The sequence below is a fragment of the Mustela lutreola genome, chromosome 6, assembly GCF_030435805.1.
Source record: "Mustela lutreola isolate mMusLut2 chromosome 6, mMusLut2.pri, whole genome shotgun sequence".
Classification (NCBI taxonomy): domain Eukaryota; kingdom Metazoa; phylum Chordata; class Mammalia; order Carnivora; family Mustelidae; genus Mustela; species Mustela lutreola.
The window spans coordinates 100,222,824-100,245,588 of NC_081295.1; the positions used below are offsets into that span (position 1 = coordinate 100,222,824).

The following is a 22,765-nucleotide window of genomic DNA, read 5'->3' on the forward strand; positions in this document are numbered from 1 at the left end:
ATGAGTGAATGCAACTCCATCCATGTTGGCCATGCTGGTGTCCAGACTGGTAATGCCTGCTGATAGATCTATGGCCTGGAACATGGCATCCAGCCTGATTGGTCCGATGCCAAGTGACAGGATCACTGGGGGAGATGACATCTTCAACACCTTCTTCAGTGAGATGGCGCCAGCACGCATGTGTGCAGGGCAGTGTTTGTACACCTGGAACCCACAGTCATTGATGAAGTTCACACTGGCACCTTGTCCATGCTGAGAAGTTCATCACAGGCAAGGAAGATGCTGCTAATATGCCCAAGGAGATCACTGGCCTTGACTTGGACTGAATTCAGAAACTGGCTGACCAATGCACAGTCTTCAGGGCTTCTTGGTTTCCACAGCTTTGGAGGAGGAACTAGTTTTGGGCCCACCTCCCTGCTAATAGAGAGTCTCTCTGTCGATGATGACAAGAAGTCTGAGCTGGAGTTCTCCATTTACTCAGCCCCTGGTTTTTCACAGTGGTGGCTGAGCCCTACAATCCATCCTCATTACCCACACCACCTTGGAACAATCAGATTGTGCCTTCATGGTAGACAATGAGGCCATCTATGACATCTGTCACAGAAACCTCAATATCAAACACCTAACCTACACTAACCTTAACCACCTTATTAGCCAGATTGTGTCCTTGATCACTGCTTCCCTCAGATTTGATGGAGCCCTGAATGTTGATCTGACAGAATTCTAGACCAAGCTGGTGCCCTATCCCTGCATCCACTTCTCTCTGGCCACCTCTGCCCCTGTCATCTCTTCTGAGAAAGCCTACAATGAACAGCTTACTGCAGCAGAGATCACCAACACATGCTTTGAGCCAACCAACCAGATGGTGAAATGTGACCCTCGCCATGGTAAATACGTGGCTTGCTATCTGTTGTACTGTGGCAACATGTTCCCAAAGATGTCAATGCTGCCATTGCCACCATCAAGACCAAGCATACCACCCTCTTGGTGGACTTGTGTCCCCCACTGGCTTCAAGGTGGGCATTAATTACCAGCTTCTCACTGCGGTACCGATGGAGACCTGGCCAAACAAAGTACTAAGACCTGGGCTCACCTGGGTCACAAATTTGACCTGATGTAGGCCAAGGGTGCTTTTGTTCACTGTTATGGAGTTGAGGGCATGGAGGAAGGAGAGTTTTCTGAGGTCCGTGAGGACATGGCTGCCCTTGAGAAGGGTTGTGAGGACATTGGCGGATTCTGTTAAAGGAGAGGGTAAAGAGGAGAGGAGAGGAATAGTAGAGTTAGAAATGTCACAGGGGAGGACACCTGGATGTCTTAGTCAGTTAAGCATCAGCCTTTGGCTCAGGTCATGTTCCCGGCATCCAAGTCAGCTCCTTGCTCAGCAGGGAGCCTGCCTCTCCCTTTGCCCACTGTTCCCCCTGCTTCTGTGTGCATTCGCTCTCCAACAAATACATAAAATCTTAAAAAAAAAAAAATTAAAACAAAAAAAAAAGTCATAGAGGTGCTCTTTTTACCATGAAGCTTATTCTGTGTTAAACCTTGAAAGGTTGTGCTCCAATCAGTTAATTTGTATGTAGCAGCGTATACTCCCATATACAATTACTGACCTGTGCTCAGGGCGCCTGGGGGCTCAGTGGGTTAAGCTTCTGTCTTCGGCTCAGGTCATGATCTCAGGGTCCTGGCATTGAGCACTGCATATGACTCTCTGCTCACTGGGGAGCCTGCTTCCCCGCCCCCCTCTGCCTACTTGTGATCTCTGTGTGTCAAATAAATAAATAAAATCTTCAAAAAATAATAACAATTACCTGTGCTTGAAAACACAATGCTTTGTTACAGACCCAAGCTGTCCATTTCTCTGTTGGGTGTGAATAAGGTATTCCTTGTAGAAAGGGTGGTAAGGAGGAGGTGGGAGAGAGGGCACAGTGAGAGCATAATGGATTCAAAGGTATTTAAAAAATGCTAGTTTTTGCTCAGAAGTTCCTTCTCAATCATTGGTACCCACTCCCCCCCCCCCCCGCCCCCGTTTGAGGTATGACCTACATAAAATGTTTAAAGTAAGCTCATCTTAATTGTACAGCTTAGTCATTTTTGAACATATTTATAACCATGAATCATCTCCCAGATTAAGATGTAGAGTGAGTCTAGCACTGTAGAAGTTTCTTTTATGTCTTTCCAGCTGGGACTAGTCCATTCCCACCTAGAGGCAACCACTGGTGGGGTTGGGTAATTGTCGCTTAGTGCTGTCTGTTCTTGAACTTATAAATTGAATTGCATAGTACATATATATTTTTAAAATCTGGCTTCTCTACTCAACATGACATTTGTGAAATTCATTCATGTTGTAGCAGTTCTTTCCAATCCTGGTGTTACAGTACATTGCTCTTCCTTTTTTAAATTGAAGTATAATGGACATGTAACATTTGTTTCATGTGTACTACATAATGATATATATATATATATATATATATATATATATATATATGGCAAAATGATTACCATAATGAGTCTAGTTAACATCTGTCTCCATACCTAGTTACAAAAGTTTTTTTCTTATAATAAGAACTTTAAAGTTTATTCTCTTAGCAACTTTCGAACATGACATATAGTATTACCAACAGTAACTGTGCTATGTATTACATCTCCATGACTTGCTTATTTTATAACTGGAATTTTGTACCTTTTGACCTTATTCATCCATTTCTCCTCCTACAACTCACCCTGCACTTCCGGCAACCACTAATCTGTTCTCTGTATATGAGTTTGTGGGTATGTGTGTTTTAAGATTTCACTTATAAGTGAGATTATACTGTATTTTGTCTTTCTCTGTTTTACTTCAGTCACTATAATGCCCTCAAGGGCCATCCATGTTGTCACAAATGACAGTATTTCTTTCTTTTTTTATGGCTGAATAGTATTCCTTCATGTATATGTACACCATACTTGGTTTATTCATTCATCCACTGATGGACACTGAGGTTGCTCTCCTGTCCTGGCTGTTGTAATAATGCTGCGGTGAACATGGTGGGGAAGGGGTGCAGATAAGTGTTCTAATTTTATTCAGCTCTACACCCATGGAATTTCTGGATTATACGGCAGTACTAGTTCTTATGTTTTGAAGAAGCTCCGCGTACCGTTTTCCATAGTGGCTACACAATTTACACTCCACCAACAGCTCATAAGCAGTCTCTTGTTTCCACATTCTCTCCAATGTTTACTTCTTGCCTTTTTGATCAGAGTCATTCTAACAGGTGTGAAATGCTATCTCACTGTGCGTTTCCCTGACAATGAGTGTTGTTGAATACCTTTTCATGTACCTGCTGTTCATTTGTATATTTCCTTTGGGAAAATGTCTATGCAGACCCTCTGCCCATTTTTAAACCAGACTGCTTTTATTCTATTGAGTTGTATGAGTTCTTCATAGAGTTTGGGTATTAACATTTTATCTGATAGAAGATTTGCAAATATTTTCTCTCATTCAGTAGGTTGCTTTTTCATGTTGTTGATGGTTACTCTCCTGTGCAAAAGGTTTTCAGCTTGACATAGTCCTCGTTGTTTATTTTTGCTTTTTCTGTCTTAGCTTTTGGTGTCGAGTCCAAAGAATCATTGCCAAGATTAATGTCAAGAATCTTACCACCTTTTTTTCTAAGAGTTTTATGGTTTCAAGTTTAACGTTCAAGGCTGTAAGTCATTTTTTAAATTGAAGTAGAGTTAACATACAAATGTTATGTTAGTTTCAAATGTACAGCAGAGTGATTTGATCACTCTCTCTGTTATGCTATGCTGACCTCAAACATAGCTACTGTCTCCACATGATGCTACTACAATATAACTGACTATATTCTCCAAACCTTATATCCCATGATTTATTCATTCTATAACTGGAAGACTGAGCCTCTTGCTTCCCTTCACCCATTTTACCCATCTCCCCATCCCTTCTTCTCTGGAAACTTTTAGTTCCTTCTTTATATTTATGGTTCTGTTTCTGCTTGTTTGTTGGTTTGATTTTTTTGTTAGGCTCCACATATAAATGAAATTATATGGTATTTGTCTTTTTTTGCTTGATTTATTTCACTTAGAGTAATACCCTCTAGATCCATCCATATTGTTGCAAATGGCAAGATCTCATTCTGAACAATTTGATGTCTGAACAATATTTCTGTGTGTGTGTGTTTCTGTATGAATGGACACATGGGTTACTTCCATATCTTGGCCATTGTAAATAATGCTGCAATAACCATAGAGGTGCATATATCTTCTATCTTTTCAAATTAATGTTTTCATTTTCTCTGAGTAAATACTCAGTAGTGGAATTATTGCATCTTAGGACATTTCTATTTTTAATTTTTTGAGGAGACCCATGCTGTTTTTCACAGTTGCTACACCAATTTACATTCCTACCAACAGTGCGTAAATGGTTCCCTTTTCTACACATTCTCACCAACACTTGTTATTTCTTGTCTTTTTGAGGCGAGCCATTCAAACGGGAGTAAGGTGATGATAGCTCCTTGTGGTGTTGACTTGCATTTGATTTTACTTTAATCATCAGGGAATGATGAGATGTTGAGCCTCTTTCTTGTGTCTGTTGGCCACCTGCATGTCTTCTTTGGAAAAGTGTCTATTCAGGTCCTCTGCCCATTTTTTAATCAGATTGGTTTTGTTTTTGTTTTTGTTTTTGTTTTGGTGTTGAGTTGTGTAAGTTCTTAATATGTTTTAGATATTGACCTCTTATCAGATACATCATTTGCAAATATCTTCTCCCATTCAGTAGGTTGCCTTTTTGTTTTGTTAATGGTTTCCTTCATTGTGTGAAACTTTTTTATGTTGGTATAGTCCCAACAGTTTATTTTTATTTTTGTTTCCCTTGCTGAAGAGACTTGTCTATGAATATGTTGCCAAGGCTGATGGTAAAGAGATTATTGCTTATGTTTTCTTCTAGGAGTTTTATGGTTTCAAGTCTCACATTTAGTTCTTAATCCATTTTTAGTTGTTTTTGTGTATGGTAAAAGAAAGTGGCCCAGTTTCATTCATTTGCATGTAGGTGTCCAGCTTTCCCTTTCTTTATTGAAGAAATTGGCCTTTTCTCCTTTCTCTCTTGTATATTCTTGCCTCCTTTGTCATAGATTAGCTATAAAAGAATTGATTTATTCCTGGACTTTCCATTCTGCTCCATTGACCTATACTTCTGTATTTGTACCATAATCTTTTGATCACTGGAGCTCTGTAGTATATCTTGAAACCAGGGATTGTGATACCTAAAGCTTATTCTTCTTTATTAAGATTGCTTTGGTTATTTGACATCTTTAGTTATTTGATAAGTATTTTAGTACTTTTGTTCTATTTTTGTGAAAAATGCTATTGGTATTTTGAGAGAGATTGTATTGACTCTATAGATTGCTTTGTAGCATGGACATTTAATGATATTGATGAGGGAGCAGGAGGCTGGCTGAGGACAAAGCAGGAGCTGGTGCCTTGCACCCCCTCTTCACCCTTTCCCCTCCAGAAGTGTAGCATCCCTCAGGCAGCCCTGACTGCCATGAACAATAAGCAAATAGTTAACTTGCAGAGCTCACAATCCTGCTAGACAGGAGTCTCCCTTGGCTTACAAATGTTCTAAATCTCACTAACAAAGAGGATTGATAGCAGGATTGTGACACCCCACCAAAAAGTCTCCCAACTATCTTAATGTTAATGGCTGGTCTAAAGACAACCTTGATCCAGCAGCAAGGGCAAGGCCTCCGGCAGGCCTGGAACATCCTGGCACCTTGTAGGCCCTCTTTAGCATATGAAAACTCCACTGACACCTCCCTTCCCCTCACCTTCCCCCAACCGCAGGGTACAGAACCTGCCATCCCTCACAACCCGGGGCAGCAGCTCTTCCTGCCCACGGGTCCTGTCCCCGTGCTTTAATAAACCACCATTTTGCACCAAAGATGTCTCAAGAATTCTTTCTTGGTCATCGGCTCCGGACCTCAGCCCACCAAACCTCACCTAGGTTCTAGAACTTCATCAATATTAATGTTTCCAAGCCATAAGCATGCTCTGTCTTTCCATTTGTTTGTTATCTTCAGTGTCTTTCATCAGTGTTTTGTAGTTCTCAGAGTACAGATTTTTCACCTCCTTGGTTAAGTTTATTCCCAGGTATTTTATTTATTTTGGTGCAACTGTAAATGAAACTGTTTTCTTGATTTCTCTTTCTGCTACTTCATTATTAGTGTATAGAAACAGTCTATTTCTGGGCATTAATTTTGTACCCTGCAACTTTACTGAATTCATTTATCACTTTGAGTAGTTTTTGGGTGGAGTCTTTAGGGTTTTCTATGTATGGTATCTGTCATCTGCAAATAGTGACAGTATTATTTCTTCCTTCCCAGTTTTGATGGTTTTTATTTCTTGTCTGATTGCTGTAGTTAGGACTTCCAGTACTATATTGAATAAAAGTGGTTGTTCCTGATCTTAGAGGAAAAGCTCTCAGTTTCTCCATCATTGAGTATGATGTTAGCTGTGGGTTTTCATATATTGCTTGTATTACATTGAGGTATGTTGCCTCTCAACCTGTTTTGTTAAGAGTTTTCATCATGAACAGATGTTGAATTTTGCCAAATGCTTCTTCAGCATTTGAGATGATCACATGTGTCGTGGCCGGCGCGACAAATCGACCAGGAACGTGAGGGTAAGAGGATGGTGAAAAGAAAGAGACAAAGAGATGGGGGGCAGGAGGAGCACTGAGGAGGATGTCCAACAGTGCCGCTTTTATTCCACATCTACAAACATTTATAAGGCAGATCACAATAGAAGGAGTAATACATCAGCATCTAGTCAGATGACTGCAAGTTCCTATAACAAGTGTACATTAACTACAAGCAAACCTCGTGATGCCAGGTAGTCACGGCTAATGCTATTAGCTACTATTGATGCAAGACAATCAACCAGGGAGTGGGTTATGGGAAGTACAGGAACAACAAGGACCAACTAAGAATTCATGACCCTGATCACATTGTTCCCTTCTGAGTGTGTGGGAAGCCACGTAGGTGAGCGCACGACATATAGCACAGACCCTTTCTCAGTGTTACTCAACTTTCCTGTCCTTAACCCCTTATCAAGGTGTCCGGACTTTAAAGGAGACACAGGTCAGGGCCTGGTTTGATCCACAACTCCAACCGTGCCGTGGCCTCCAACACACATGAATTTTATTCTTCGTTTTGTCAATGTAGTGTATCACTTTAACTGATTTGAAAATACTGAACCATTCTTGCATTCTTGATATAAACCCCACTTGATTGTGCTGAATGATCTTTTTAAAGTATTGTTGAGTGCAATCTGCTAATATTTTTGTTGAGGGTTTTTGCAACTATATTCATCAGGGATATTGGTCTGTAGTTTTCTTTTTTCTTATAGTGTCTTTGGTGTTTATATCAGGGTAATGCTGGCCTAAAGAATGTATTTAGAGGTTTTCCTTCCTCTTCTTTTTTTTGAACAGCTTGAGAAGAATAGGTGTTAACTCTTTTTCAAATGTTTGGTAGAATTCACCTATAAAGCCGCCTGGTCCTGGACTTTTGTTTGTTGGGAGTATTTTTATTACCAGCTAAATTTTGTTATTAGTAATTGGTTTGTTTAGATTTTCTATTTTTTCCTGATTCAGTTTTAGAAGATTAAACATTTCTAGGAATTTATCCATTTCTTCTTGGTTGTCCAGTTTGGTGGCATATAATATTTTGAGTATTCTCTTATAATCCTTATATTTCTGTGGTATCAATTGTTATTGCTCTTTAATTCTGTTTTTATTTATATGAATCCTGTTTTTTTCTCAATGAGTCAGCTAAAGATTTATCAATTTTGTTTATCTTTTCAAAGAAGTAGACCTTGGTTTCAGCAGTCTTTTCTATTTCTTTTGAAAGTCTCTATGTCGTTTATTTCCACTCTCTTATTATTTCCTTCCTTCTACTAACATTGGGCTTGTTCTTCTAGTTCCTTTGTGTGTAAGTTTAGACGGTTTGAGATTTTTCTGGTTTCTCAAGGTGTTCCTGTCTCTATAAACTTTCCTCTTAGAACTGCTTTTGCTGGATTCTAAAGATTTTTGGACTCTTGGGTGCTCATTTTCCTTTGTCTCCATGAACTTTTACATTTCCTCATTGATTTCTTGGTTGACTTTTTTATAACATGTTATTTAGCCTCTACATGTTTGTGTTTTTTCTCCAGTTTTTTTCTTCTAATTGGTTTCTAGTTTCATATCCTTGTGCCATGAAAAGATGCTTGATATGATTTTATTCTCCTTAAATATACTTGTTTTGTGACCTGCCATGGGATCTCTCCTGGAGAATATTCCATGTACACTTGAAAAGAATGTATAAGCTATTATTTTTGGATGGAATATTCTGTATATATGTTAAGTCCTTCTGGTTTAATGTGATGTTTAAAAACTTTGTTTCCTTTATTTTCTAGCTGGACGATCTCTTCACTGATATAAGTGGGATGTTAAAGTCCCCTACTATTATTGTACTATTCTCAATTCCTCCCTTTATGTCTGTTAATATTTGGTTTCTGGTTTTAGGTGCTCCCATGTTGGGTGCATAGATATTTATAATTGTTTTATCCTGTTCTCTGACCAATCTCTTTATCATTATATAATGATCTTTTTTTGTATCTTGTTATAATTACTAGTTTTAAAGTCTATTTTGTCTAAGTATTGCTTCTGTTTTTTCTTTTTTTCTCTTGCATTTGTGTGGAATATCTTTTCCATCCCTTCACTTTCAGTTGCATTTGTCTTTAGGTCTTGAGGCAGCATATAAGTGAGACCTATTTTTTTATATATTTATTCATACCATGTTTTTTGATTGGAGCATTTAGGGCATTTAAAGTAATTACTGATAGGTGCGTATTTATTGCCATTTTGTTCATTGTTTCTGGTTATTTTTGGAGTTCTTCTCTGTTCCTTCCTACTTCTTTCACTCTCTTTCCTTGTGATTGAGGAGCTCCTTTAGTGTTATGCTTTTATTCTTTAAAACTCTTTTTTGTCTATTTAGGTTTTTGGTTAGCATGAAGTTCATATAGAACCTCCTAAGAATATAGCAGTCTATGTTGATTGTCACTTAAGTTCAAACACATTTTAAAATCACTAAATTTTTACTCCCTCTCTTCCATGTTTTATGTATGTTGTCTTATTTTAGCGTCTTTTAAAAATTCCCTTAATTTTTAGATATAACCAATGTCAGTACTTTGTCTTTTAACCTTTATACTATGTTTGTAAGTGGTTAGTCTTAGGTGTATGTTTGCTTTTTACTCGTGAAATTTTTTCTTTCATAATTTTCTTCTTATCATCTAATCTTTTTTTTTTTTTTCACTTAAAGAATTCCCTTTAATATTTCTTGTAAGGCTTGTTTCCTAGTGATGAAACTTTTAAAACTTTTACTTTTTAATTTCTTTTTTGGGGGGTGGCCTGGGAAACTCTCTACCCTCTCCTTCAATTCTGAAGTGTAACCTTGTCAGGTGGAGTATGCTTGGTTGTAGATTCTTTTCCTTTAGCACTTTAAATATATTGTACTACTCCTTCCTGTACTCCAAAGTTTCTGCTAAAAATTCAGTTGGTAGCTCTACGGCACTCCCTTATACATATAACCAGTTGCTTTTCTCTTGTTGCTTTTTAAATTTTCTCTTTATCCTTAATCACTGACATCTTAATTATTACATACTAGAGAGTGGACCTGTTGGGTTCACCTTGTTTGGAACTCTCTATGCCTCCTCAGCCTGGATGCCTATTTTCTTCCCCAGATTAAGGAATTCCCAAGCTCTTATTTCTTTAAATAAAGTTTCTGTCCCTTTTCTTCCTCTCTCCTCTTTCTTGGGCCCCTGTAATGTGAATGTTTATGTTTGATGTTCAAGAGATCTTTTTTTTTTTTTTTTTTTTTTTTTTAATCAAGAGATCTCTTGACCTGTTTTCATTTAAAAAATTTTTTCTTTTTGGTGTTCATTATGGGTGCTTTCTCTTACTCTCATCTTCCAGTTGGTTGATCCATTCTTCTGCATGCTTTGTACTGACTCCTTGTAGTATATTTTTATTTCAGTTATGGTATTCTTTCTTCAGTTCTGATTTTTTTTTTTAAGATTTTATTTATTTATTGATAGAGATCACAAGTAGGCAGAGAGGCAGGCAGAGAGAGGGGTGGGAAAGCAGGCTCCCCGCTGAGCAGAGAGCCCATTGTGGGGCTTGATCCCAGAACCCTGAGACCATGACCTGCGCCAAAGGCAGAGGCTTTAACCCACTGAGCTACTCAGGTGCCCCCAAGTTCTGATTCTTTTTAAAAATACTTCCTATCTCTTGTTGACATTCTGAACTCATCCACTCTTCTCTTTAGTCTAGCGAGCATATTTATGATTACTTTGAACTTATCAACTAGATTGGTTATGTTTTATTTACTTCTTTTTCTGAGACTTTTGTCTTGTTCTTTATTTGGAGCATATTCCGGTCTCATTTTGCTTGACTTCTTGTGTTTCTGTGAATTAGGTGGAATAGTTACTTCTAAACTTGAAGGAATGGTCTTGTGCCTGGTTGTCTCCTATGTAGTTGTGTGTGCTTGGTGACTTTGGCTGCTGGAGGTGTGGATAGTGGGAATGGTGGTGGGCATATGAGTAGGGGGTCCCAGGACATTCTATTTTGGTGGTATGGCCAAAGCTGGTGTGGGCACAGGCTGGGAAGTTTCAGGACTCTCTGTACGCAGTGTCCCCAATAGCATAGCTGAAGTGGGTGCAAGCTGGGGTATCTCCAGGAGTTCCTCTCAGGAGGCATCTTGGCAAGTGGCTGGAGCCCAGGCAGGGTATAGGCTGGAGGGATCCCAGAGCACTCCACACAGCAGGTGCCCTGGCAGGGTGGCTGGAGGCAAAGTGAGTGCAGGTTAGGTGCACTGGCAAGTTATGGGGAGCTGAGGTGGTATGGACCTGGAATGTTTTAGGATGCCTTGTGCCCACATCACCTTGGTGAGATGGCTAGTGCTGTGTTCTCCGGTAGTGTCCTGATGTGTGCCACCCTGGGGGCCACTTTGGTGGAAGGGCCGGATCTAGTATGGGCTAGGGGCTGGGGCTCTGAGGTGGTGGACTGGCGAGGATGCCTGTTCTGCTCCCATCCATGCTACTGAGGCGGAAGGGGAATGTAAACCATGGTGCTCACCAGTCCCTCCAAACGAGAGAGAGTTCCAGCAGCACCTCCCACCCCGCCCCCACCCACCACCCAGCATTTGGCAGTTTCTAGTTCTGCAGCCTTCCTATTTGCAGTTTCTCTTATAAACTGCAGCTTTTCTGTGCCCCAGAACACCCAGGGCTGCTGGGGGCTAGGGTCCCGGGGCTCACTGAGGCAGCAGGCCAGCTCGGGCACCTGGAACCCTACTCCTATCCACACTATCAAGGTGGAGGAGTAAACTGTGCTACTCACCAGCCTCACTCACCCAGAGAGAGAGAATTCCAGCAGCTCCCCTGCCATTTGGCAGGATTCTATGGCTGATTCGTTTATATTCTAGTTCCCTTTTCAGACCATGACTTCTTTTCTTCCCTAGGGAAGACGACCCGGTCCCTCAGTACTGTCCGTTCCCACCGCAGTTTGCAGCAGCAGGGGTGGGGTTCGTTTATTACTCTGTCTCCGTCACTCTTGTTGTTCTCCATGGGGCCTCCCTAGCTTTTGTGGTGCCGCTGCTCAGTGAGCCCCCAGGTCTCTAGGGAGGTAATGCTCTCTGAAGAAGTGTTGATTTGGTGTGCTCCTGGAGTAGGTGAGTGCAGGGTCTTCCATCACCATGCTGTCTTTGACCAGAAACTGTCTCGTCTTTGATTCGAGTTACTTGTTGTATCTAGCACAAAATAGTAGTCTAGTTTCCCACTTTTGTATGTGGCTGTCCATTATTCCCAGTACCATTTACTGAAGAGACTGTCCTTTCCCCATTGTGTATTCTTGGCTCTTTGGTCATAAAGTAACCATATATGAGGATATGCCTGGGCTAGTCTGTTCCATTAATCTGTTTTTATGCCAATACCATACCGTTTGGATAACCACAGCTTTGTCATATAGTTTGCAATCAGAACAGAGCTGGATACATCATTGCCCTTTCGTAATCCATCTTCCACACTCAGTTTTATAATGTTTCGTATCATAGAACATTAAGAGTGGATGGAGCTTTAGGCATTATTCAGCTAGTTTCAGCTTCCACTTACAACAAAAACATGAATAGTCCAAAGGGTGTATTTCTCCCAGCCAACGCTGCCTTCCCACGTCTCTGCCTTTCCAACTCAGACCTCATCAGCTCCCCTTTTAATTCACGCTTTTCCAAGTATCTCTTGGCCTGTAGGTTCAGTAATGTTTACAAGGAGTGTTAAACATTTATATAAAATCATAATGGAAGAGAGCAGCTGGTAGTACTCAAACAGCTTATACTCAAGGAAGTCTTAAAATAAATGAAAAGCTTATCACAGCAGCACCTATAAAAAACCTTGCAATTAAGCAGGCTATTTATAGCTTTGAAAGGGCCCCTTACCTAAGCCCACACCACATCCTGGATTTCTACACATTTCGTGGCTCGTGTTTGCATAGGTGGTGGTTTAGAAAGAAGTGGTCAAGGCAAGGCTTTCTCCATTTTGAACAGAAAGGCTCACACAGCCTCAGAGCTGAGCCAGACAGCAGGGGCAGAGGCATTCTGGGACCAGAAGCTGACCTCTTCCTCATCCAGGACACCTGACAGGTAATAAATTAACCTTTGGGTTAAGTAACAGTCGGTTTTATTTTAAGTGAGTGTCTGAGAGTCTGGGTTCAGCTGCAACTGTTTCCACCAGGGAGAAGACCCTTTTTGCTCTTCTCAGTGCTCACAGTTCTGTTCCTAAAACCCTGAATTCTCTGTTGTGCTCAAGTGGTAAAGCTCAGGAAAGGCAATGGTCTGGTTTTCAGGCAGAGGAGGACCTGGCTACAAGACATTAGAACTGAAGTGTCATTGAGACATAAATTGCCTTGGCTCTAACAGGTACAGAGTGTGATCTAAGTCCTCATTACTCAAAGTGGCCCGCAGAGTAGCAGCCTCCGCATCTCCTGGGAGCTTCCTAGAAGTGGAGAATGCAGACCCCAAGGCCAGGCCCCCTGAACCAGAATGTGTTCTTCACTAAGATCCTAGCAGATCTCGAAGCAGATTAGTTTGACAAGTCCTGCTCTAAGATCTTTCAGATAAAGAAGAAGTCTGAGCTGAGAAAAGTGGACTGACCCTTACCTTACGTTACAAGGGGCTGGGCAAGGAGGAGAGGGATGTTGATCCAAAGACATGGGTTGGCAAGAGCTCTTGGCCGGGCTTGCTGATTCTCTCGAGCTTAGAGTGCACACAGCACCGCCCCTGCACCCACCGACTCAGCACAGCAGCAGTCTATAGTCCAAGAAACATTCCCTGCCGGGGTTCCTTTCATCCATCCAAGCAGGTTTCTTCCCTCCCCAGTGGGGTGAACAGCTCCTAAGGAAGATGAGCCACCTGTTTGGAGACCAGGCTTCTTTCTAAAAATATCTGAGGATTGCAATGAAGAAATGTTATTGGGGGTGCCTGGGTGGCTTAGTGGGTTAGGCATCTGCTTGGCTCATGATCCCACGGTCCTGGGATTGAGTCCTGTGTCGGCTCCCTGCTCAGCGGGGAGCCTGCTTCTCCCTTTCCCACTTCCCCCTCCTTGTGCTCTCAAAAAAAATATCAAGGAGGATCTGGGCTAACTACAACAATCCCCTTCACCCTCCATTTAGCTGTGGAACTCACACATCCAAGAGCTGTCAGAATGCTAATTCCATTCTTTTATTTCCTCATACCACAAACATTTTAGTTCATCTGCCTTTTTACAACTTGATTTACACAAGCAAACTGCAAATGAAAAACAGGCATTCTTTAATCTTCCAAAATACATGTATGAAACATCGCACAAAGCCTAGTATTTATACACAAACAGGCTTAGCTGAATCAGCTTTATCGCAGTTTGTTAAAATTAGCATTACAGTTTAAATATTTATGCCTGTAAAAGTTTGCATAATCTACTATACATAGTTATTTCAGAAGCAGTTAGGACCTAACTAATTGGGGAAAAAAAACCCTTTAACAGAAAGCACTAACAATTATGTAAACTTAATTTACAATTAAACATGTAGGGTCCTGATTCACAGAACTTAGTGCACATCATGATTCATTCATGGTTTTCACAGAGAAGGTAAGCATTATATGGAATACTCCCCAGGTAAAATCTAGAATGGTCTTTAGGAGAATGTCAGTATGTTTACAGGAAACGAGAGAAAATAACAAAACAAAGACTTAAGCAACTGCATTTGATTTGAAAAGTATATATATAGCAGCGATCAGAACGAACAGGGGCCACAGGAGAAGGGCTGGTGCTATTTCTGCCATTACTTTTGGTTTGTACAAATCACCCCACTAATCACTACAGGTGAACTCAATAGTCTTTCTTCCTACAGCCTTCTCTTTAAACTTAATGCCTAAATCAGCAAATTTAAACAAAGAAATACCTTTAATAACAGCTTACAGTTCAATGCATTTTATTTAGAGGGGAAAACTTGAGGCAGGATGACCAAGCTGTTAGCTATTCCAATTACAAAAGAAACAGAGACAAGATGCCAGAAACCCAAGGTTACCCTTGAAGCATTTCAATGGATTCAATAGTGATTTTAGAGTACACAACACTGAGAAGGACTCGAAGAAAATTAACATGACCAACTTCTTTAAAGTAAAGGGATAGGTTTCAGTGAATCAGGTCCCAGGTAAAGTCTTAAAAAAAACCCAGAATTTACAGTAAACATCTTGAGCTCTGGAATGCAGGTAGAGTACAGTGAGTACATTACATCTACAAAAGTGCTTGGACAGTAGGTCTTCCAGAGTAAGAACTGAAAAATGTACAAGCCAGTTCACAATAACTTTACAATGTTATTAAAATACATTGTTAATCATAAAAATACTTTACTATGTACATGTACACTGTATAAACTCTAGATTTATCTACCGAAGGAAAGCCTCTAAATCCATCTCTGGCCGACTGGCCCCAGACAGTGCCATTCTAGAATTTGGTCTTCATCCCACACAAAGGGGCTGAGGAGTACTGCTGTTAGTTCTTCAGTAAAATAGTAATGTTTTTCTCCCTCTGCAGAAGGTCTAGGTGGAAGAGTCAGTTTTACTTCCACTATATTTTACTTTCCTAAATGCTGGTCCAAGTAACTCTGGGCATTCACATAATTCATTTGCAATCTGGTTACACTTTAAAATAAGGCTGTAGTTCATTTCGTCAGTTATGACACTGTCTTGCTTGTAGTCAGGATGGTTTGCAATAAACTCTCTCATCCACCTGGCAACTGTCATTAGTTCTCCTGGGGTTGGGGGAGAATTAAGACAACATAAGTTAACAGAAGTTTGTTTTGTTTTAAAGTAAGGTGACATTTAGTGACCAGCACAAATACAATCCTGAAGAAAAATCAGTAGGGTCTCCTGGTATACCCACATGGCAGAGGCTGGGGAAAATGTTTTCCAGGGTGTCGGAAGAATTCCTCCTGGGGAAGAAGTTTAGGTTGCAGGCAGGCAACTAGAACTTCACATCCAAGGTTCGATGTTACCCACACAGGGACGCTGTGGGCTCTTCAGATATGGGGAGCCACTGAAGAGGTCATGTATGCAAGGACTACAGCTAACACTGAAGTGTTACACGGAAGTTGGCCAGAGAGTAGGCCCCACAAGGAGAAGTTTTTCTCTTCTGTCTATATAACTGAGCCGACTGTGGTCATCGCTTCACAATATATGTAAATCAAAAAACCCACCACGCTGTAGGCCTTACACTTGTACTGTGATGTGGGTCAGTTATCCTTCAACAAAACGGGGAAGAAATTCAACACTGGGAGCTAACTTGCGTACTAGAGCCTGGGTCCTCCCGTTTGGCTGAAGAGCTGCACCTGAGTTCAGAACTATAGGGTCTAAAGTTCCCAGAACCATCTTCCATCAAAGAGGTGGAGAAAACAAGGAATAGTAAGTAGAGTGAAGGAAAAGAGGAACCGGCAGACACACCGTTTGGAGGTGTTCTTTTGTGACTCCAGAAGGTTCATGAAAACCTCAAGGGAAACACTGATGCCATTACTCTTACAGCTGACCACTCCATTGTGCCAGACCTTGGCTAGGCACCATCATGTGATCTCAAAACGAACCAAAAAAGAGGAGTTCTGGGGTGCTTATTGGATGGAAGCAGGCTGAAGAACCAGAAGTCCTAGCCGTTGCTCCTGGAACCTAGAGTTACTTAGACCTAAAGAAAGAGCCTGTGATAATGTACCACAAACACAGCTGCCCCTAAATGACTAACAGGCAGTGTAGTTCATTGTCTAAAATGCTATTTATTTTTTTAAAAAGACTTTTAAAAATTTATTTGATAGAGAGATCACAAGTAGGCAGAGAGGCAGCTCCCCGCTGAGCAGAGAGCCCAAGGCGGGGCTTGATCCCAGCACCCGAAGATCATGGCCAGAGCTGAAGGCAGAGGTGTCAACCCATTGAGCCATCCAGGCACCCCTAAGATGCTATTTAAAGATGCATCACTGCTTTATGAACCAGTAAGAGAAAAAGAACCACTAATCAGTCAATGATTATAAGGTATATCGTACTGCAGGGACATCAAATGTGAGAAAGAATGCACTGATAAAACAGTGTACTTGACTACTACTCAAGAAACTAAGATTGTAAGACTGTAAGGTTCTGCCTATGTTAAGACTTAAAACAAGAAAGAAGTAAAGGATGCCATACCAGATGCTCTCTTCTTAATTAGCTTTAGGTAGTTCAGAATACTGCATCTGGTGTCCACATCCACTTCCATGTTTTCAAGGTAAGAGTTCAGAATCGGGATCAGCCCGGGAAACACACCTTCCTGTGAGAAGCAGGACACATCATTAGTGCTCCGGCCACGGGCACAGGCGGCGAGGTGAGCAGAGCAGGGCCCCTACCTTCCCATTGATGATGGTGTCTATGCTCATCAGGGCGTACTCCTCAAGCGCCTGCTCCGTGCTGTGCTGGGCCTTGCCGTAGCCGTCCACCATGGTGTTGCCACCTGCCGGAGGACAGGACACAGGTGCTTGAGCAGCCTGCTGGAGCCTCAAGTAAGTGACCCCTAGGAATCTAAGAGAATGTAATACCTTTGCAAATATCTTTCCTGAAATAAAACATTCCCCGCAAGACAGCGTCTCGTTTCTGTGCAACTTTCATGTTTTCGTCAACCTAAGGGAGAAAAATAATCATGGCTATGTCAGAACATTCTCGATCCACCATAGAAGTTGGGGTACCTCCCTTGCTTCTGCAATTAAGACTCCCCCCATAAAAATTCTACTTTCCCCTTCAACGCTTTCTGTTGGAAGAACAGACTTTTGACTTATGTGGGGCCCGTGTCCTCCAACCACAGGTCAGCATGTGCTTTTTTAATAACAGGGGGATTCTAAGTTTACTATAAAAAAAACAACAAAAACTTTTATTCGTACAGGCTGCCTGCAAGCCAAAGCACCTTTGTGACTGAGCCTACTAAGAAATCCGTGGAGGGCAAGGGGTCGGTTCTCCCCACACAGCACAGAGACTCATCCAAGATGCCAGGGTGACCAAAAGCGGAGAACCGAGAGAGAACTTCTGCTTCAGGGCTGTGCCCTCCCTGCCACTGGGGATTTGCTGCCTCACTGTGGTGAGCAGAGAAGAGTCGACAGGTTGTCAGATATGGAATGAGCTTAGCTCTCCAAGAACAGAGGGTCCATCAGGTAGTTCAAGCACATCAACTATAAATGAGCCCAAAAAACCTGTTTAAAAAATATATACCCAGGAGCACCTGGGTGGCTCAGATGGTTAAGCATCCGACTCTGGATCTTGGCTCAGCTCTTGATCTCAAGGTTGTGAGGAGTTCAAGCCCCACACTGGGCTCTATGGTGGCTAGGGAGCCTACTTAAAAAAGAAAAGGAAAAAATACATACTCAGCAGTAAGACTGCTGGATCATATGGTATGCCCAGGCAGACCAGTTAAATCAGAGCCTGTGATGGTGGGTCCCACCTATCTGTATTTTTACTTTATATCGAAGCTTTGTTGACACACAATGTTATGTTAGTTTCCCATGTACAAAACAGTGATTCAACAACTGTATCCATTATGCTGTGCTTGCAACAAATGTAGCCCCCATCTGTCACCATATGCTACTGCAGTACCACTGACTATATTCCCTTTATGCTTTCTCTTTCCTCCCTGGGACTTAGTCATTGATACCTGGCAGCCTATACAATCTGTTGCCCTTCCCTGTTTTGCTCACTTCCCCATCCCCCCATTCCCTGCAACCATCAGTTTGTTCTCTGTATTTAAGGGTCTAATTCTGTTTTTTATTTTGATTTTTATAGATTCTACATAGAAGGAATCCCAAGGAATTTGTCTTTCTCAGACTTAGAATAATACTCTTTAGGTCCATCCATACTGTCACAAATAGCAAGATCTCATTCTTTTTTATGGCTGAGTACTATTCCATTATATATAGAACCACAGCTATTTTTCTCATGTATTGATGGGACTATTGGATTGCTTCCTATGTCTTGGCTATTGTAAATAATGCTGCAATAAATATAACAGAAGTGTAGATATTTTTGAATTAATTTTTTCATTTTCTCTGGGTAATTATCCAGTAGTAGAATTACTAAATTATCAGTCTCATTTTTTTGCATGTAGCTGTCCAGTTTTCCCAGCACCATTTATTGAAAAGACTTTTCCCCATTGTATATTCTTGCCTCCTTTGTCCCAAGCTGACCACATTAAGAGTAGGTTTAGGGGCACCTGGGTGGCTCAGTGGGTTAAAGCCTCTGCCTTCAGCTCAGGTCCTGGTCCCAGAGTCCTGGGATCGAGCCCCGCATCGCATCTCACTCTCTGCTCAGCGGGGAGCCTGCTTCCCTTCCTCTCTCTCTCTCTGCCTGCCTCTCTGCCTGCATATGATCTCTGTCAAATAAATAAATAAAATCTTTTAATAAAATAAAAAAAAAAAAAAAAAAAAAAAAAAAAAAAAAAAAAAAGAGTAGGTTTATTTTGGGGCTATTCTGTTCCATATAGACCTATGTGTCTATTTCTGAGTCAGTACCTTACTGTTTTAATTACAATAGCTTTGTACTAGATCTTGAAATCTGGGATTGTAATATCTCCAGCTTTGTTCTTTCTCAAGATTGCTTTGGCTACTTGGGGGAGGTGGTGGTTGTTGTTCCCAACAAATTTTAGGATTGTTCTAGTTATATGAAAAATACTACTGGTGTTTTGATAGGCATTGTGCTGAATCTGCAGGTTGCTTTGAGTAGTGGGGACATTTTAACAGTATTCTTCCAATCCAAAAGCATGGTATATCTTTCCATTTGTTAGTGTCATTTTCAATTTCTTCCATCCATGTTTTATAGTTTTCAGAGTAGAGGTTTTTACTGCTTGGTTAAGTTTATTCCTAGGTATTTTATTCTGTTTGGCTTAATTGTATATAATATTGTTTTCTTTCTGCTTTACTATATATATGTAAATGCAAAAGAGTACTGTCAATTTTATATCCTGCAGCTTTACCGAATTCATTTGTTACTTCAAATAGTTTTGGGTTTTTTTTTTTTTGGTGTAGTTTTTAGAATTTTCTATATCATATGTCATCTGCAAATAATGAGTTTTACTTATTCCTTACCAATTTGGATGCTTTTTATTTCTTTTTCTTGTCTGATTGCTGTGACTAAGATGACTTTCAGGACCATGTTGAACAAACCTGGTAAGAGTGAATATCCTTGTATTGTTCCTGATCTTAGAGGAAAAGCTCTGTTTTTCACCATTGAGTATGATGTTAGCTGTGGGTTTTTCATATATGACCTTTATTAAGTTGAAGTATGTTCCCTCTAAACCCACTGTGGTGGGAGTAATCCTGAACGGATGTTGAATTTTGCCAATGCTTTTTTTGTGTGTGTGCATCCACTCAAATGATTTTTATCCTTTACTCTGTTAATCTGGTGTAGCACACTGACTGAGACTTACAAATACTGAACCATCCTGACATCCCCAGAATAAATCTCACTTGATCATGGGGAATGATCCTTTTAACATGTTGCTGAATATGATTTGCTTATATCTGTTAAGGATTTTGCATCCATGTTCATGAAAGATATTCACTTATACAGTCTTCATCTGGTTTTGGTAATAGGTAATGCTGGCCTCAGAATGGATTTGAAAGCTCCTTTTCCTCTTCTATTTTTTTATTTTATTTTATTTTATTTTTTGCAAAGGTATAAGGGAAATCGATATTAACTCTTCTTTAAATGTTTGGTAGAATTCACCTGTAAATCCCATCTGGTCTGGACTTTTGAGTTTTTGAATCATCAATTCCTCTTCATTACTAATATTGGGTGTCCTCCACCAGATTTTCTATTTCTTCTGGATTCAGTTTTGGAAGATTCTATTTTTAAGAATTTACCCATTTCTTGTTTGTCCAATTTGTTGGCATATAACTTTAGTAGTCTCATAATCCTTTTTCTGTGGTGTCAACTATTACACTTCCCTATCATTTCTGATTTTACCTGTGTCCATTTTTATTTGAGAAATCTAAAGATATTTCAGTTTCATTGATTTTTCTGAAATTTTTTAGTGTCTATTTCACTTATTTCTGTTCTGAGCTGAATTACCTTCCTCCTACTTACTTTGGGGTTTGTTCTCCTTTCTCTAGTCCCTTTAGGCATAAGGCTCATTGGAATTTTTATTTCTTGTCATAGGTTTGTATCACTGCAAATTTCCCTCTCTAAGCTATTTTTTTTACTCTCCCAATTTGGAGCATTGTGTGTTTATTTTCATTTGTCTCCATGTATAAAAAACTCCTCTTGATTGTAATTTCTATAATTTTCCAGTGACTTTTTAAGACCCTTAAAGAGACCTTTTACACTTTTTAGTCTTTTATTTCCCATAATGAAATCTTAGAAGATCTTAACCCCTATAAGATAAAGGGTCATGTTGAACTAGGATGGATGGTGCCAAGTTTTTGATTACTGAGTCTGTCTCCCATAGTTAAATTCTATTGTTATGGGTTTTGTTTTGTTTTGTTTTTTTAAAGACACATGGCCTCCTGAATAATCTAGACACTTCTAGGAACATATCCAAATAACAGCCTAAAATTTCATCATGGTTATGGACAGGTTTTCATTTCTAATATTTTTTTCTTACTCTTGACAAAAGTTTATAAAGATCATTTTTTTAACTTTTGCTTTTATAAGTTTCTCTTTAGAAATATACTTTACTACTGCATTTCAGATTCTCAGTTTGACTGCTAGCTAAGGTTTACTTTAAATCTCTGAAGTACTTAAAGCTATGGTTTTCCCTTTAGAGACTAGCTTTACCAGCATAACAGTTTTGAGTTCACTTAAAACCTATGAAGAAAGCAATTTTAAACTTCCAACTTAAGTTAAATTTCTCTTTAACATCTTTTTGTTGAATTTTAGTGAGAATGCATCTTGAATGGTGTTTACTCTTGTGAGGAAGATTTTCCTTAATTTTTGTAAAATCTTCCTCAGGGCACTTGGAAAAACATGTGCTGTGGTAGGAGACTTGTGATAAGAACCATATAACCCAGCTAATAAACTGTGCCTTTTAATTCCCCAACAGCCTTTCTCCTCCTTTGGTTATATGGCCTGTTAGCTACTGAGTACAGGCAAGGCACTCTTAAGTGACTTACCTCCATGAATCCCCCATGTTCTTACAATAGCTCAATTATCCCCAATTCTACACATGCAAACCAAGGCACTGGGATGCTAAAAACCTTGTTCAGGTTAAAAAGCCTTTGAGGAATGCAGATGATTTATGAATTTACTGCTCACCATGCAGCCCCGTCAGAGCCACCACACTAGAGTGCCTTTAATTTGCTCCTGCTACACTTTAAGGTACAAAACAAAAATCACAGGTCTACTACCCTAGAAGAATACAGAAAACTGCTTTCTCTGTTTAATATTTTATTCTCACACTTCTGTTACCAGTTGGTCATTTCTGCTATCTCTTCAAAAGGTCATTATCCAGTTGTTTTTCCATAGTTGTCCTTGTTTTAGGGAAGCAAACTTCTACACCATTATGTTGCTCTTCTAGATCATCTGTTTTAGCTTTTTAACAGGATAGTTTAGTCTGTTCAAATTTGTTTTCATCTTATTTTCACCATTTTACGTTCTCTGGGCTATATCATCATACCACTCCTTTGCCCTACCCCGACCTTTTGTGGCACTGGAAAGGCTCTCTTTGTTCTTTTCCCACTCCTTTAACCTAGCAGGTTAGAAGCAAAATCTCTTATTTCTATACTGTACCATAAATCTCCTTCAACTATCCCCCTAGTAGGTAAGAGTTCTGACATAATCTATTACGTTTTGATAGGATCACCTGGAATTTCAAGTTTTGGAAGATATTCTGTTTTCTTTACCCCTCAGGATTCTGTAGACTTTTCTCCAGCTCATAGTATTTAATGTTGGAGAGGAGAATTCATTTTTTTTCCTCTTGGAGCTATCTGAATTTTCTCTCCCATTCAAATGGTTGATTTTTCTCTTTAGGATTCAGAAATTCCTAGATCTGGGTTCTTTCAGTATTTCTCTCTCATTCTTGATGGACTCTCACTCTGGAAAAATTCTATTTCTCAGATTACTAGATCTCATTTTTTATATAGACCATTCTCTTTTGATTATAAACATCAAATTTTCCAGAGGAACTCTCTGTTTCAGTTTTTCCATGATTTCCCATTTCCTTCTCA

The 22,765-nt window shown here is 40.1% G+C and overlaps 1 protein-coding gene and 1 pseudogene across 1 annotated transcript in view; one reads left to right on the forward strand and one right to left on the reverse strand.

Annotated features, from left to right (window-relative positions):
* Window positions 1-11,700, forward strand: LOC131834639 (tubulin alpha-8 chain-like; annotated as a pseudogene).
* A 2,068-nt stretch (window positions 11,701-13,768) lies between these two features.
* The window catches only part of GCLC (glutamate-cysteine ligase catalytic subunit), a 47,241-nt gene continuing 38,244 nt past the window's right edge, over window positions 13,769-22,765 (reverse strand). Inside the window, exons 13-16 of the mRNA XM_059178276.1 lie at window positions 17,159-17,240; window positions 16,970-17,073; window positions 16,773-16,893; window positions 13,769-15,361 (exon numbers count right to left, since the gene is read on the reverse strand). Of these exons, the coding sequence (XP_059034259.1) occupies window positions 15,150-15,361; window positions 16,773-16,893; window positions 16,970-17,073; window positions 17,159-17,240 (519 nt within the window). The 3' untranslated portion in view covers window positions 13,769-15,149. The remainder of the gene's footprint in view (window positions 15,362-16,772; window positions 16,894-16,969; window positions 17,074-17,158; window positions 17,241-22,765) is intronic.